The sequence below is a fragment of the Aspergillus brunneoviolaceus genome, assembly GCF_003184695.1.
Source record: "Aspergillus brunneoviolaceus CBS 621.78 unplaced genomic scaffold BO95scaffold_70, whole genome shotgun sequence".
NCBI classification, from domain to species: Eukaryota; Fungi; Ascomycota; class Eurotiomycetes; order Eurotiales; family Aspergillaceae; genus Aspergillus; species Aspergillus brunneoviolaceus.
Window position 1 is genome coordinate 36,695 of NW_020290800.1, and position 16,192 is coordinate 52,886.

Sequence of the window (16,192 nt, forward strand, 5' to 3'; positions counted from 1 at the left end):
CTTGGGGTCATGTGCATGGGAGAGCCTTTCCTCCATCTTACTTTCATTCTTTTTTCTTACCCTTTTGTTGCATCTATCATCCATTTCACACTCAGTGGTTCCTTCAGCTTACTTTTATCGATTCACCGTTTGCCCAAAGGATAGGTACCCAACCCCCCCGTCTTGGGTCCGTGTTTCCACTGATCCCAGACATCGACTTCATGAGACCGCGCCTTCTCTTGAAGTCGAGCCATATCGACGATTAGGATGCGCTGAGGTCGAGTTTACTTAGGCACCAGGTTGACCGTGCATTAGCATTGTCTCCGATCTGGATAGTAGCAAGCACTGACACCAAAAGTTTGTTAAGCGACATTACATATATACCAATCCGTTCGAACAATTGATCTATACACTTAAGTCAAAACCCAGCGGACCAACTTTTTCATCTATGTCAACACCAATCCAAGAATCCATCTATATATACATCTTTCAGAAAGATCGCCAGAGCCAGGAATCCCGAGTTTAGACAACGGCTACTATCCTCCCTACCACTCCCCCTCCCCCTCACTCCCACTCCCCGCATACGCCTTCTTCCGCAACTTCCACAGTCCCTTCTCCCGCGGCGTGCTAGCTGCGCCGCCCTCCGCCTGCCGACTCCGCGGATCCTCGATCACCGTCATCCAGGGCACGTTGGTGCTCGCCCGGCGGACGCGATCTTTAAGCAACTCCGCCACCCGCTGCTGGCTGCGCGCCTCCGCGGCGACGTCTTTGTCGTTGACAGCCTTGCCGCCGTTCCGCTTGGCGAGCTTCTCGAGCGCGTCCCGGTGGCGTTTCTGCGCCGAGCGCGCCGCGTAGTACTCCTCGCTGATCGCCCAGTTGGGGTGGTCCAGGAGGCCGCGCACGAGGACCAGCGAGTGGCCCTGTTGGCGGGCCTGCTCGAACTGCGAGCCGGGGATCGGGGTGACGAGGTCGATGGTGTGGGCGGCCGGGTCGATCGAGCGGACGAGGGCGAGTCCCAGGCTGTGAGATTTGCGCGGGTCGAGCGGGTTGGAGCTGCCGGAGCCGGCGAAGAGGTAGGGGAGGGATTCGTGGGCGGTGAGGGTGATGTTAGTGGTGAGGGTGATGTTAGTGGTGAGGGTTGCTGGAGGGGCGGGGTTTAGATTGTTGGAGGGGCGTTTGTTGTTGTTGTTGTCGTCGTCGGCCATGCTGATGTCCGAGGCGGCGTCGCTGGCGTCGGCGGGAAGAACTGAAGTGTTAGTGGTGGTGGTGAATTCTGGGGTAGAGTTGCCGCCGAGAAGCGCGTTGGGAGATTCCACGGCGACGACGGCGACGAGGCTTCCATCCAAAATTTCAGAGAGGAGGTCGGGATGGATCTGCGAGCCCATGACCATGACCCCCTGGATGTCCTGGTTGGGGCCGGAGTAGTGGACCTGGAAGGGCTGCATGTGCGAGAGCGGCTGCTCGAGCCACAGCGGGTTCTCCATGTCGCTGGGCTGGGTCCTGTGAAAGTAGGACTGCATTTGCATGGACCGGAGCTGCGCGCTGGACCGGCTCACAAAATCGGTGGGTTGCGATGGGAGGATCGTCAGAGGCACTTTGGCCTGTGCGGCGGCCTGGCCCAGAGGCTCGATCACCTCGGCGGGCCCCTTTTCGCTCATGTAGACCACGTCTGAAAGACCCAGGGAGCTCACGAGGTAGGTGGCCACCTCGAGTCCGAGGCCGAAAATCCAACCGGGGTAGTTGATGATCAGAGGGCACTGGGGGTAGCTCGCCAGCAAAGAGCGGTAGCGATCCATGAGATCCTTAGCCGCTAAGACGTAGTGGTCGGGATCTTCCTTGGGGGAGCTTGCGCCGATGTGATGAGCTCGAATTATGGTGCCGTTGCGGGAATCGTCCAACGATGGGTGAGAGAATGGAGGGCCAAAGACTGGGGAGCGAAGATGGGCAAGGTACACCTGTCCCATGGGAGAGAATTCAGGCTGGCCGGGGTCGAGGTCGAGGAAGGCAACGCCGTCGGTGTTGCGGTAACTTGACTCGGTTTGCGGAGCAGGACTGAGAAGGTGGTTTAGTAGGTAGCGGCTGAAAGTGGACTTTCCCGAGGCCTTGGGACCACAGATCAGGGTTCGGAGTCGTCCACCGCGCTGAGACAGAGACTTGATGGCCGAGCTCCACTGCTTCTCGAGGTGCAGTGGTCGGAGATGTCTCTTCAAGGCATCATCGGCAGAGGTGTACAGCTGGAGGAGGATCAGTCGTGGATCAGACAGATGAAGGGATCGAACTCACCACTGAAAACGTGCGCTTAGTCGAGGGCGACACGTTCTTCAATGTGATCTTGTCGGCCGCAGTGTTTTTGCTGTTCCAGACTCGTTCGTACAAAGGTGACAGGTGCCTGAGACGGTAGATGCCGCTGTGGCATGACATGACTTCGATTTCGGCCGCCCCGTCCACTCCAGATACGCATTTGATCACCGGCAAGGAATGCGTCGAGGGGGCGTAAACCCTGTAGACTCGAGAGGAGGGGTGCAGCTTTGCACCCATCAGGCTAACCACACCACGCTTAACCCAGAGATCGTAGTGACCGATGAAGACAAGACTCTAAGCTTTGTAAGTATGGCGATATATAATAATGAATCGTAAGGTCGTACCATCTTCTCTTTGATCCGGACGCAGAGCCTATGCTCGTCGCTGTACACCACATTGTTCTTATTCAAGCGGGTCTTCGACAGCGGAAATTCTTGCAATTGCACAGGGGTGTCGGCGGGCAACTCGAATCTATAGATATCAGTGTAGGTTCAGGAAGCTTGCGAGGGAGGTCTTACTCGTCACCATCTCCCTGCAGCGGCGCAAGCCCGACACCATTGGCTTCCTCGACGGCGGCAACTTCTACCTCCGACTCGATGTCTGATGAGGGTTGATCCTCGCTGGGTTGGGATTGTTCCTGAGCCGGTCGCCGTGCGTCTTTCTGCGAGCGTGTCACCCTGCGCGCCTCTTCTGCCGGTTTCTCGACCGGACCAGCATCCTTTCGTCTCGTAGATCGCCTCGGCTGGGTACGTTCCTGCTCGGCTGCGGTCGCTTCTTCCGGGGAGTGTCGGGCTTTCTTCGAAGGAGGCTCGCTGGCCGACTCAGTAGCGACTGGCTTTTCGACTGCTGCTGCTACACTTTGCGCTTGCTGCTGACGAGCTTTGCGGGCCGCGAAGGCGCTGACTGGAGCTACCAGAAATTAAGTCAGTAACGTAACAATCCACACCCGCGCAACCATTCAATCACAGGGAGAAGTTGGGGAAATACCAGCTGCTTGCGATTTCTCCGCTTTTCTCTTCATAGTTCTCGAACGAGCAATTGAAAGCACCCAGAATCACCACTGCAATGCGCAAGAGCGAGTGGTTTGCGGCGGGACCACCAAAAAAAGGTTCATATTTGAGGCCGCGGACTTTCTCGGGTGGTCCGTGCTTCGCGGAGCAGAAAAAAAGGTTATCGTCCAAAAAGTACGGATCGGGTTCCTCGCAACGCAACTTGCAGAGACTCAAGCCTCGTGCATTTTGTCTCACCTGTGTGATTGCGCTAATTACGAACGCACTCTCATCTCTTACGTACTTCTTCTTCTGCTCGCTTCAATTCGATCTGCAACAGTGGCCACAGGGTAGCGCATAACTGCTTGGGGTTCCCGCTTCGTACGTAGCGGCGGCCACTTCAACTTTCAGCACTCGCATACCACAGATATCCTCGAGAGGCACCATGGCATTTAAGTCAGAAGAGAGAGCCCCCGTCTCCGACGACGATGTTTCGATGGACTCATCCTCAGCTGAGTCTGCGACCAGTTCGGCGGGCGAGACAAGCAGCGAGAGCGGAAGCGATAGCGAGAGCGAAAGCACAGCAACCTCTGCCAAGTAGGCTTTGCGAGACCACTTAAATACTCTTTTAGCACTAACCGCCCTGATTTCATAGGCCTTCGGCCCACGCCCCTCAACCCTACAAGGCACCCCCCGGATTCAAGTCGGTGAAACAGCAGAGTGCCCCGAAGAGCAACGTCTCGTCGCTCCTGTCCGACCTGCGCGGCAAGCAGGTTTACCACATCACCGCGCCAGACTACCTCCCCCTCTCGAAAGTCGAAGAAGTCTCGTTGGCCAAGATCATGCAAGGCAAGCCGGTCTTGAAATACAAGGGCGTCCAATACGGCATCCCGGTGGAGAGCATCAAGCAGCCCGGCGTGGGCGGAGAGACTCTCCAGCTTTACGATCAAAAGACCAAGACCTACTACAGCACGGCCGCCAGCAACATCCCGAGCTACCACATCCAAGAGCTGGTGGACCTGCCTCGCGAATCGGAGGCGGATATCCTTGCGGCCGTCAAGGAGCAGGTCAAGCCTCCGCGCAAGCAGCCGAAGAACCTGAAGATGCGCTTCCATCCCGTCGGCAGCGGACAGCTGCCCCCCGAGACGATCGGGTCCAGCTCCGAGGAATCCGAAGGAGAAGAAGAGCCCACATTCAAAGTCCCCAAGTCGGCGGAGAAGGAGCGGGAAGAACGGAAGCGCAAGCACCACCCTACGGAGGAAGAAGGAGCGCCTAGTAGCGAGGTATCTCGCAAGAAGTCCAAGAAGCACACATCGTCCCAGGAAGCGGAGCCGGTAGAGGCCGATGAGGACAAGAAGAGCAAGAAGAAGTCGAGTAAGAGCCGAGACGAGAAGAAGCGGAAGAAAGCGGATAAGGCGGCTTGATTGAGGCGATAATTGGTTGTGTGTGTGTGTGTGGGTGCTATCCTTTGTTTCTTCTACGAAAAGTTGGCATGATTAGACAAGGTGTAATTTTGCGGATCTGTTTGGCATGTGATAATTCTGTGATTGTTGTCTACTTGTATATATGCAACAATCGCCTGTGTCGCAATTTGCAATAGGGTATTGAGGGCCGGACTCTATTTTCAGACGAGGTTATTCTGGGCCCACCGCCGACAACAAATTAGTGTCGATCAACCCCGACTTTGGGTTTCGAACAAGGCTGCTAGGCGTAACTTAGCCACTAACTCCTCGTACTGGAGCCTCGTGGATCATAGAGACGATGGAAGTTGCCTGCCAGGCTGCTGCCAGGACAACCATGGGACATGAGCTCAAGTTGAATTGTATCAACTATCCAAGTGGTTTGCCAGGGTCCTCCTCCTCCTTGCGCTGGCTGATGTGGTGGTAATTTACATTTCCATCCAGATACCGCTGAGTAACACTAGACTTGCTTCTAATGGCAAGACAAGCCAATGGGGGGCAAGTATAGACTGACCCCCGACTCCGGGGAAATCACATGCTTAAGTAGTGATTGGACACAATAGATTCAGTGACCAGCTGATACAGTGAAACTGGAGCCAGGACATGACGCCAGTGGAGTCTTCTCCGACCCCCGGACCCCCCCCCCCAGTTACAGCTGAGTACTACTAACTACCTTAACTACTCCGGAGTTGACTTATCTATTGCTTGCTTGCTTCTTTGCATCACACAAGTCAATCTGCTACTGCGGCTGTTCCTGCTCGACCGCCTATTTCTTCTTTCACTCTTTATCCTTACATTCCAGAAGCTCCCCCCTTCCCACAATCTCCCCAACATCCTAGTCTCTCCTTTTAACCATGATTTATCAACATCCGTCTCTGCTGCCTTGACGGCTTGACCAGTCTTGTTGATTCCGGCACTTCCTCCATAGCTATCTGTCAAGTGCCTTATCAGACAGTGTTTCTAGCACACGTCCGGTGCGTTCACTTTGACTTTCTACTCATACACCTGTTTTTTTGTTCACCATCGAAAGGCGAAGCTTTCGCTCTGTGTGATCATTAGCTCTACTCCTTTCACATAACGGGTCCCATGCTTCAAGATAGCTGTGCACTCCCTTGACCTTCTAACGTGACTCGAACCTACTGACTCCTTTGATCCTGAAGGCCCGATCACGTTCCTCATCACCATCATCCGCACAAATATTTTCAGCGTCTGCATCAAGCTCATATTCTCTCTGATTGTTCATCTCAGAGTCCACTCGTTTTCTCCCACACTTCCTTTCAACCCTCACAACCATGCGACCCTTTATCGACGATACCAAACGGCGAGTGGACCGGAGGCTCAGCGCAAGCAAGCAGTCGATCTCTTCCAGCCGCATCTTTGCCGGTGCTTTCCCGGAACGACTCAAAGACGACCACGATGCTCAGGCCGACTTCTCTGCGCCCCCCGCTGGCGTCACAGCTCGCGACGGTCACATGCAGTACATGCAACAATCCATATTCTCCATGATCGCCGCCGTCGGCTCCAGATCGGACTTCCATGCACGATTCGACGAATCAAGCGACAGCGATGGGGAGAATGAAGACCGCACCCCAAAGGAGCATGAAGACGTCACATCAACTTCGGCGTCGCCCAACAAGGTCGGGCCCGGTAGTCGCCGGTCTCCCAAACCCACAGGCCCAACGCAAGATAGAGGGCGTCGTCACCAGAGGGTCTTGTCTGAGAATAAGCTTCTGCGATCATTCATGTCAACAGCCAAGCGAGGCAAAGAGCGAGAGCCCACTATACACTCAGAACCTCCCACGGATGATGAGATGTCTCGGGCCTCGACCCCCAGACGACCACGCAGTGCTACGCCGCGGGCGGCCCCTGTTCTCAGTCGCATGGTCGAAGCACAAGCCGCTTTGGACGCGAAAGAGTCCTCCGAAAGCTCCTCGGAGCGAACGGACGAAGAGAGTGACAAAGAGCACAAGCAGTCGTCGGGGGCCTCCCTCTCCATTCGACTCAAAGAGATGTTTGGGTTCGAGGCCCCGGAGAAAGTGGTTGTCGAGTATGCGTGCTCGCTCTTACAGAGTATGCTGCTTCAGGGATACATGTATGTCACGGAAGGCCACATCTGCTTCTATGCCTACTTACCCAAGAAATCGACCGCGGCTATCAAATCCGGGTTCCTCTACAAACGGGGTCGTAAGAACCCTAAATACAATCGTTACTGGTTCTCGTTGAAAGGCGACGTGCTATCATACTATGCAGACCCCTCGAATCTGTACTTTCCCAGCGGCCACGTCGATCTCCGCTATGGGATCTCTGCATCCTTGGCAGAAGCAAAGGACAAGAGCCGAGAGACGAGGGATTTCCAGGTCACGACCGATCAGCGAACCTACTACTTCAGAGCAGACAGCTCCGCGAGTGCCAAGGAATGGGTCAAGGCTCTACAAAAGGTCATCTTCCGGACTCATAATGAAGGCGACAGTGTGAAGATCTCCTTTCCGATTGAGAGCATTATAGACATAGAGGAAAGTCCGATGGTCGACTTTGCCGAGACCTTCAAAATCCGTATTGTCGAGAGTGAGGAAACATATGCGATTGATGAGGTACTTCCATTGACTCCAATGCTGAGATAGCATTCACTGACTTGAGTCACGCAGTACTATTTCACCTTTTTCGATTCCGGCCAAGATGCTTTCAACTATCTGAAAGGTCTTGTTGATAATTCCCCGATGAAACGGTCACAGCAGGCTCTATCACCTCAACCCAATCATTTGACTCGCTCCCGTCGCTCCCGGGTGGCGCAAAATAGGTGGTCAATCACCAGTGGTACAAGTCAAGCTCGAGGTGTTGCGAATGCTAGCATGCAGCGACGGAGAAGTGCAAGCACGGGTCAGGTTGTATTTGGCAATGATCCAATGACTATGTCTCCTTCGACGAGACAGCAGGACTCATCGACGTCGTTTGGTCATGCCCTAGAGCACACCACCGAGTCTTCTGCCCTCTTGCAGTCAATGACAGACACAACAGAATCGGCCAGTCAGATCCTGAACAGAAGCGACGTCTTCCACTCTCCTACGATTCAAAGCTTACGAAGAGGTCCTTCCGCAACTAGCCGAACCCCACGGCGATATTCTGACGAGACAACTCGATCGATGCATGCCTACGGCAATGATACTGCGGGGCCTGTAATTACCAGAGAGCAAGAAATTCAGTATACTCAGAGTGACTTTGACCAGGAGACTCAAGGCTCTTCCCGAGTACAGCCCTCGGCACACGCTCTGAATGACATCGTACGTGCGGGAACATATCCTCTGCAGCGCGCTGCAGGGTTTGCGGAATATCTGAAAACACGATCGAAGCAGATGAGTAACATCCTTGCAAGTGAATCCATGGGCTACATAGAGAAGGTGTCCGGGATGTGGGCTGGTGGCCGGAAGCATTACGGAGAAGCCGAGGGGATACTTGCCGACGATCAAGCCGTTGATCCTGAAGACAAGGAGGGAGGATGCAAGGATGGTGACCGGTTTCGGGCGCACTTTGCGCTACCCCCCACCGAAAAGCTCCAAGCGACCTACTTTGCATATCTACATCGAGTGCTGCCACTCTACGGCAAGATCTATATTAGTCAGAAGAAGCTGTGCTTTCGCAGTCTTCTGCCGGGGACTCGCACTAAGATGATTCTTCCTTTGAAGGACATTGAAAATGTCGATAAGGAGAAAGGGTTTCGATTTGGCTACCATGGCCTCGTGGTCGTGATTCGGGGCCATGAAGAGCTGTTTTTCGAGTTCAGTGCCTCCGATATCCGGGATGATTGCGCCGTAACACTGCATCAAGGTCTTGAGACGGTGAGATTTCTGGCGGAGTCTGGGCTGCTCGGGGAAGAAGACGAGAAGGTTGAGTCGGAAGCAGCAAAGGCAGAGCACCGTATGCTTCAAGAAGCAAGACTGGATGCGTCTGTGTTGCAAAGCTCCCGCTCCGCGCTCGTGGAGTCCTCTGAACTTCATCCAATCTTTGATGACCCACGCGCCTCCATCATCAACTTCAAACCCACCGAGTCCCTAAGAATCACTTGTCTGACGATCGGTTCACGTGGTGATGTCCAGCCATACATTGCCTTGTGCAAGGGCCTCCTTGCTGAAGGTCACCGGCCTAGGATCGCAACTCATGCAGAGTTTGGGCCCTGGGTGAGAAAGCACGGCATCGAGTTTGCCCCTGTGGAGGGCGACCCCGCGGAATTGATGCGGATCTGCGTGGAGAATGGAATGTTCACATATTCTTTCCTTAAGGAGGCTTCAATGAAGTTCCGGGGTTGGATTGACGATCTGTTGTCTTCTGCCTGGAAGGCCTGCCAGGACAGTGACCTGCTCATTGAGTCGCCGAGCGCGATGGCTGGCATCCATATCGCCGAGGCCCTTCGGATTCCATACTTCCGTGCCTTCACGATGCCCTGGACCCGGACACGAGCGTATCCACACGCCTTTGCCGTTCCGGAGTACAAAATGGGCGGAGCCTACAACTACATAACGTACGTGATGTTTGACAATGTCTTTTGGAAGGCGATCGCAGGGCAGGTGAACCGATGGAGAAAGAACGAACTAGGTCTCAAAGCGACTGGACTAGACAAGATGCAACCGAACAAGGTGCCATTCCTCTACAATTACTCCCCGACTGTGGTACCTCCACCCTTGGACTATCCAGACTGGATCCGTATCACTGGGTACTGGTTCTTGAATGAGGGAACAGACTGGACTCCGCCAGCAGACTTGATGGGATTCATTCGCCGTGCTCGCGACGATGGCAAGAAGATAGTATATATTGGGTTCGGCTCAATCGTTGTCTCGGATCCATCGGCTCTCACTCGGACTGTCGTTGAAGCGGTTCAGAAGGCGGACGTGCGTTGTATCTTGTCCAAAGGATGGTCTGATCGACTGGGCGATCCTTCGAGTGCCAAAGCAGAAATTCCCCTGCCACCGGAGATTTTCCAAATCCAGGCTGCGCCTCACGACTGGCTCTTCTCACAAATCGATGCCGCCGCGCATCACGGCGGGGCGGGAACCACCGGGGCTAGCTTGCGTGCTGGCGTGCCTACCATCATCAAGCCATTCTTCGGCGATCAATTTTTCTTCGGCACCCGAGTCGAAGACCTGGGAGTGGGTATCTGCATGAAGAGGCTGAATGTGAGCGTGTTCTCGAGAGCCTTGTGGGAGGCCACCCACAGCGAGCGCATGATTGTGAAGGCACGTGAATTGGGCAAGCAGATTCGAAGCGTAAGTTCCCTGAAGAGACAAGTACTGCGTGGTTATGCTAATGTGAGAACAGGAAGATGGGGTGGATACTGCGATCCAGGCCATATACCGTGATCTCGAGTACGCGAAGGATCTGGTCCGCCAGCGCTCGATTGTTTCGTCGACGCCATTCTCGCCGACTCCTGCGGCCAAGACCATTGCGGAACAAGAGGCCGATGACGATGTGGCCGACATTGAAGAATGGACATTTGTGGGCGAGGACACTGATGTCGACATTGCGAAGCGAATGCGCGAGTGAACAGTGTTTCATATTGGAGGGCTGCGGACCCTCGACTGATAATGATTGATGATTACATATTCCGACATGGATAATCGATAGTAATGACCTTTTCTAAAGGGGTGTTTTTTTCCGAGGGGTTAAGATGCATGAGCTGGTCGAAGCAGAGTTGAATGTGCGAGCATTTGTGATGTTTTCGCTTTGTGTTCTTTGATGAATTATGATGCTTTGAAGGGGATTGCTCCATGATACACTCTAATTGATATGCCTGACATCGGTTATATAGAATGAATAATAATAGACTGATATACTGTGGGCGTATTGTTTGATGGATTACACTTTTGCTTCAAGAAATGTACTTGTGGTTGACAGAAGACATACATACATTGCAATGATATCAAGACGCCAGCGATGAGAAAAACCAAACCGAGCCCGAAATTGTTGTTCTTTATTGCTTCTCCTCCTCCTCCCCCTTCCCCTCGGCCTTTTCTTTCCGCCGTTGCACCACATCCCAGTTATACACTCTCGCCGTCGCGACTTCCAGCGTCTACCAAGAAGCAAGAAGTTAGCATTTTCTCATCACCCCCCCATTCCTCAACCCATTACGAAGAGGATATCTGGAAGAAAAACGAACCGTAATCTGCTCCCTCAAAAACTCCAAATCCTCCTCGCAGTTCTGGAGGGACGTCTCCGCGACCGCCAACTTCTCCGACAGCATCGCCATCGCCTCGTCGATCGGGTACGCGAGCATGACATTCGCGCCGAGCCAGAGGTAGACCTCCTCGGCGTCGGCGGGGGCGACGGTGGCGCGGGCGTAGAGGGTATCGTTGAGCTCGAAGTTGGTCTCGAGTGGGGTGTCGTTCGCGTTCGCGCGCCGCGCCGACAGGAACCGCACCATCTCGAGCGTCTTCGTGATGTCTGGGATCTTGTCGCGCAGCCCCGCCGCCCGCTTCGTCGTGTTGACCTCCATGAATTGGTACTTGGAGATCATCTCCTGGAAGGAGCGCAGGGTGGGTTCTACTTCGCTGCGGCTCGAGACGTAGTCGGTGACGTTGTCGATGAAGGGGGCTGCGGGGATGCCGCGGGGGTTTGTTGGGGGGCTTTTTTTTGGGATGGTCAGTTCTTGGGGGTTGCGGGTTGAGGGTTTGGGGGAGGCGTACGCGGGTTTTGAGTCTGTCATTTTTATTTTGGAAGTGGAGGGTGGGTGTTGGGGATTGGATATTGTTGGTAAGAGAATGAGGGGAGGAGCTTGAGGGGAGCGGCGCAGAAGATGGTATCCGGATTGAAATGAAATGATATGAAGCTGCGGATAAGTTAGGTTAAAGTGGGGGAGGGAATCGGACCGGAGAGAAAGGTGGTTGCTTGTTTGGGAATGGTGGCCCTGGGTCGGTTTCTGGTTTCTGCCGGTTGTTAAACTATGAGTAACTATGCGGAGCTGCGGCGGAACTACAACAATCGCAGTAACTACATCTTCCTCTAAACAACAATCGCAGCCTCATGAACCAACATCCTCCCCTCTGACACACCTCAAACAACAAACGAGCACCACAATGCATTACTACTGAATCACTGCAAAAACTAAAATGGTCAATCTAACCACCACCGAGTCCATCCTCGCCGCCTACGAGGCCATCCCGGCCCCCGCCCGCCAAACCCTCGCCCTCCCCTCCGCGCTCCAGCTCGCCGACCCCATCTCCCACACCCAATTGATCCAAGTAGCAAGATACTTCCGGACGAACCCGCCCCCCGCTTCTCAAGATGCCTCCTCGAATGTAAACACCCACCCAGAATCCGACCCCCGGCGCAACCGAACCCTGAACACCCTCCTCCGCGGCACGAAGGTCCACGTCCCTCCGCCGCCGCCCAAACCCGAGCCGGTGAGTTCCCCCATTTCTACTCTTTCCCTCATAACTAACACCCACCGCAAACAGACAAAAGAGTACCTCGCCCACAAAGCGCGCCTCCTCGCCGCCGCCGAAGCAGACGCCTACAACCGCATGACCGGCGCCAACCCCCACCCCAATTTCCAGTCTTCCTTCTCCTCCACACCCGGAACCATCAACCCGGTCTTCACATCCAGCACGCCCCTCCTCTCTGCATTACACGAGAAACGTGCCCCACCGGAGAAAGAGACGATCACCCCCTCGCTGGTCCTGAATGTCTTCCTGTCGGTGTTGATCACCGGGTTCAGTGTGTTCTGGGCCCTGCATGTTTGGGCCCCGGCTGCCAGTAGTGGGGCCGGGGGGATCGGGGCCGGGGGCAAGGTGTTGGCGGCGATGGGGGCGGCGCTGGGGGTGGGCGCGGTCGAGGCGGGGATTTATGCGATTTACCTCCGGAAGGTGCGCGTGGCGAGGGGGAGGGAGCAGCGGGTGCGGGAGGTGAAGGTTGTGGTGGGGAGGGAGGAGGTTGGTGGCAGCGGTAAGGGTGGTAAGGGTGGTGAGGGGGATGGGGATGATGTTGCTGCTGCTGCTGCTGCTGCTGCTGGTACGGGAGTCAAGGAGGAGATTTGGGGGAGAGGGGTGAATGGTGGGGTGAGGAGGAGGGTGAGGGAAAGGTGGGAGGAGAAGGAGAAGGAGGTGGATCTGGATAAACAGGATGCAAAGGCGTAGTTTGTACTAAAGTCATCACTTGTATGATTATGACGATCAATGTAGCATTACAAGTTTCGTTGGTATGTGTGGGTAGTTTCGGTGTATTTTGTGAGCATTGTAGCTCATGGGTAGTGTATACGTCAATTCTTGAAGACGCTGTGGATATCAATTGGGCTGAGTTGCTGTAGCCTCGAAGACACTTCTGGCCAGATTGTGGTCTTGCCTCGTGCTCTAACCATCTAGCATATAGAGCCGAATTGGGCAATGGATTAGAGCTACTAGGTAGTGTCTAAACCTCGACATACTACTAATCTCGCTTATGACTTAGTAGAGGTCCGGACTGACCATTGAAGCTATCTATGCTACAAGACAAGTACGCCAAGTTCAAGCAAGCGTGCTCGTCCACCGAAAAGGCTGGATTACAAGAACAAAGTAGACAGCTCAACCTAGAAGCGCCTTCCCTCTTCGTCTACCTCAGCATCCACCGCATCCTCCAGCTCATCACCGTCAACGTGCATAATCTCCAACCTCGCCTCTCCGTAAGCTGGGTCCGCCAAAGCCTGATTCAGCCACCGCAGCGCATGTCTCCACGCCTTCGGCATGATACACTCCGAGTTCAATGCCTCGCCCGAGGCGTAGCAATTACACCCGCTATCAAGCATTGCCTCGACCGGGACCCCCAGCGGCTGATCCGACAGCAGATAACCGCGGCAGCGTGACGCCACAAAGGCCGCGAAGGAGGTCGGATCCGCCAGGGCGGCATTCTCGTAGTCGCTTCCAAACTCAATCCTGGCCATCTGAAGAGGATTGGCGAGACAGATCGCAGAGATCAATGATCTCCAGGAGCTCCCTGTTCCATCGTACGTCAGTTTTGTCGCTTCAACCATCACCAGGAACGGACAACCAGTAAGATACGGTCAACACTCACAGTTCCTATTCAAGTACCGAAGCGCACCCAGCCCGCCCTCCGAGGCCCCCACAACACTGATTCGCGCATCCGGGCGCACCAGCCGACCCCGCGCGGACAGGATGTCCTCGAACACACGGTTGACATGTCTCTGCCAGTACTCGTGGCCGGGAATCTGGTTGCGGGGCGACATCTCGGGGGGCGGGTCCACGGCCGAGGCACGGGGCATGTGCTGCCAACGGACCAGCGTGATCGCTTGACCGGAGGCACAGTGCCAGACGAGTTGGCCGGTGTTGGCCAGCACCAACGCGGTGTTGGGCATGTTTGTTGTTGAATCATCACTGTCACTGTCACCACTTCCACTATTGCTATCAGTCCGGCCCTGACGCAGCACGGCCCTCACAAAGGACACGAGGGAGCCGGCGTCAACTCCGTCACAGCCAACGCTGCGGTAGGCCCAGATGCCCAGGTCCTGGATGGGCTCGCCGAACACCACGATGATGTGCGAGGCAGTGGACAGGTTCCTCGACACCATGATCGGGACATGGGCCTCCTTGGTTTTGGCACGGAGCGGGAGGTGGAGATTGACGAGGCCGAGGTCGCGCAGGCGGGAGCTGACGATCTTGCGAATGCATTCTTGGTGAACAAGCAAGACTGTTAGAGGAGAAGAGCAGGGCCAGAGCAGGAGTAGTCGAGGCTTTGGTGCAGATAGCTAGTCAGACTTACCGTTCATAGCTTCTCTCTGGACATCATTCCAGCGGCCGTTGCGGTTGATCCTGTACTGGAATTCCTGTGTTGGGTCCGAGATCTTGCGGATCTGGTCCTGATCGGTCACGAAGTACCTGTATTCCTTTCTCAGCATGATGGGTACTCCATGATGGAATATGCCATGAGAGCTACCCCAGTTTTGTCAGGTCCGCTGGAAACACCGGGTCTGCGGGAAGATCTTCGCGGCGGTAGACGAACATCTTCAACAATGTGAGGTAGACGGAGCCAGTAGTCGTTATTGCTGTGAAGCAGAAGTGAGACAGGACAAGAAGCAAAGAGATAGAAGACAGTGGAAGAGAGGCGGTGGATTGGGGAAAGTTGATGCTGAGATGCAGCTTCCCGCTGTGAATCCAGAACTGAAGCTCCGTTTGCTGTGTGCACTGCAGTGAATGGGAAGGTGAGAGTCCGGTCAGTAGCAGCCTTGAAGCTGCTTCAGGCTGTGTCCTCTCGAGGAACGGAGCAGGACATCGTTCATGAAGATTCGGATTCTCTGCCAATAGTCCTGTTCTCATGCCTCATGCACACTAGAGCAAGCGGCAGAGGAAGAGCAGAGTGACCATGAAGTGAGAAATGCACTCCGGTGGTCTTCAGCTGCAAGACCCCAACGATGCTAGTACAGACAGACTCAACTCCGACAGCCGTCAGCTTCCAAGGTATTCGTCATCAGAGAGAAGCAAGCACATGCCCCCCAAAGTGCACCAAGTCTACCCGCCCCCCTCAGCAGTCACGAATTCAACTTCTCATAAAGATCGCTGGTTTTATATTCTCGATCAATACCCATCATAATATATAGTACATCTCCTTCCCCAGGGAAGATCGGGAAGAAGGAACACACACAAAAAGAAACGCCATCAGGAAAGCACCGAACCAACCCAGAGAAGCTTGTCAAATGCACATAGAAACCGGGAGGGTGTCGCAGACGACCACACAAACAACACCAAGTCTACCAACTGGCCTTTCTCACGCCGGGAAGCTCGCCGGCCAACGCTTGTTCACGGAATTGGTACTGCCAGACGAGAAAAGTCCCTCCCGTTAGCTAACTCTATGCCTTCTGTCGAAATAAAAAAGAAAAAGAGGGGGGAGGGGAGCTCACTCTTCCAAGTCGGAAGTCCCGGATGACGGATCGAGCGACACCACCCGCTACACAACGGTTCCTGATCTGGGTGGACCGGGTGTAAGCATGCATCTGGGCCAGCTGCAATTGCGCCTGAGCACGGGCACGCTGGGGGAGAGTGGTGTTGCGGATCACATAGCGGAGAGCTTGACTGTACAGCGGGAGATGCATTAGCGATTGGTGATTTCCAGATCGGATTCAGAAGGGAAATGAGGGCGCAAGTCTAGCCTGACGAGGCCGGTCGGCGAGAGGGTAGTTAGTGCAGTAGGGCTTCATACCGTTCGACTTCGTTCGCCTCGAAGACTCTCCGCTTGGTGTGGTCACGGATGATCTTGCCGTTGATGAAGCCGCCGAGGTCGAGCTTCTTGTTCCTGAACATAGACATGGTGGGATTATTGTGCCGGGGGCAAGCGACTGGGGTTTCGAGGTCGGATTGGATCTGGGATTCGTTGAATGAGTTCCGATAACTACGGGAGTTTGGCCGGAGCGGCGAAAGTCACGGGATGGGGAAAATATGCCTTCCCGATCGAGTTTAGTGTACTATCACATTGACATTTGCGCTGCTCCGCAAC

General features: G+C 54.7%; 7 protein-coding genes across 7 annotated transcripts; 3 read left to right on the top strand and 4 right to left on the bottom strand.

Moving 5' to 3' along the window:
* Positions 1 to 90: 90 nt before the first annotated feature.
* On the bottom strand, positions 91 to 3,301 carry grc3 (putative RNA processing protein Grc3; the record flags this gene model as incomplete). Its single annotated transcript, XM_025589905.1, has 5 exons — positions 91 to 2,213; positions 2,263 to 2,574; positions 2,625 to 2,751; positions 2,799 to 3,189; positions 3,268 to 3,301. 5 exons carry the CDS (start codon positions 3,299 to 3,301, stop codon positions 525 to 527), a joined length of 2,553 nt encoding a protein of 850 aa, XP_025438555.1. The 3' UTR covers positions 91 to 524.
* A 199-nt stretch (positions 3,302 to 3,500) lies between these two features.
* Positions 3,501 to 4,881, top strand: BO95DRAFT_446321 (DNA-directed RNA polymerase I subunit RPA34). The gene is made up of 2 exons (XM_025587351.1): positions 3,501 to 3,866; positions 3,925 to 4,881. Exons 1-2 carry the CDS (start codon positions 3,715 to 3,717, stop codon positions 4,691 to 4,693), a joined length of 921 nt encoding a protein of 306 aa, XP_025438556.1. The 5' UTR covers positions 3,501 to 3,714; the 3' UTR covers positions 4,694 to 4,881.
* A 1,140-nt stretch (positions 4,882 to 6,021) lies between these two features.
* Positions 6,022 to 10,557, top strand: atg26 (UDP-glucose:sterol glycosyltransferase; the record flags this gene model as incomplete). Its single annotated transcript, XM_025584562.1, has 3 exons — positions 6,022 to 7,320; positions 7,375 to 9,984; positions 10,037 to 10,557. The coding sequence occupies 3 exons, from the start codon at positions 6,022 to 6,024 to the stop codon at positions 10,259 to 10,261; spliced, it is 4,134 nt and encodes a 1,377-aa protein (XP_025438557.1). The 3' UTR covers positions 10,262 to 10,557.
* Positions 10,558 to 10,569: 12 nt separating this feature from the next.
* Positions 10,570 to 11,515, bottom strand: BO95DRAFT_446323 (tubulin-binding prefolding complex subunit PAC10). The gene is made up of 3 exons (XM_025587352.1): positions 11,401 to 11,515; positions 10,875 to 11,340; positions 10,570 to 10,787 (listed from the first exon to the last, which is right to left on the bottom strand). Exons 1-3 carry the CDS (start codon positions 11,418 to 11,420, stop codon positions 10,689 to 10,691), a joined length of 585 nt encoding a protein of 194 aa, XP_025438558.1. The 5' UTR covers positions 11,421 to 11,515; the 3' UTR covers positions 10,570 to 10,688.
* A 189-nt stretch (positions 11,516 to 11,704) lies between these two features.
* BO95DRAFT_517421 (TMEM199/VMA12 family protein) lies at positions 11,705 to 12,849 on the top strand (the record flags this gene model as incomplete). Its single annotated transcript, XM_025591899.1, has 2 exons — positions 11,705 to 12,117; positions 12,172 to 12,849. The coding sequence occupies exons 1-2, from the start codon at positions 11,824 to 11,826 to the stop codon at positions 12,847 to 12,849; spliced, it is 972 nt and encodes a 323-aa protein (XP_025438559.1). The 5' UTR covers positions 11,705 to 11,823.
* A 397-nt stretch (positions 12,850 to 13,246) lies between these two features.
* Positions 13,247 to 14,706, bottom strand: BO95DRAFT_476101 (uncharacterized protein; the record flags this gene model as incomplete). The annotated part of the gene is made up of 4 exons (XM_025589906.1): positions 13,247 to 13,681; positions 13,760 to 14,374; positions 14,465 to 14,580; positions 14,639 to 14,706. 4 exons carry the CDS (start codon positions 14,704 to 14,706, stop codon positions 13,278 to 13,280), a joined length of 1,203 nt encoding a protein of 400 aa, XP_025438560.1. The 3' UTR covers positions 13,247 to 13,277.
* Positions 14,707 to 15,243: 537 nt separating this feature from the next.
* Positions 15,244 to 16,074, bottom strand: BO95DRAFT_446326 (mitochondrial 37S ribosomal protein uS14m). The gene is made up of 3 exons (XM_025587353.1): positions 15,899 to 16,074; positions 15,600 to 15,771; positions 15,244 to 15,512 (listed from the first exon to the last, which is right to left on the bottom strand). The coding sequence occupies exons 1-3, from the start codon at positions 16,003 to 16,005 to the stop codon at positions 15,450 to 15,452; spliced, it is 342 nt and encodes a 113-aa protein (XP_025438561.1). The 5' UTR covers positions 16,006 to 16,074; the 3' UTR covers positions 15,244 to 15,449.
* Positions 16,075 to 16,192: the final 118 nt, after the last annotated feature.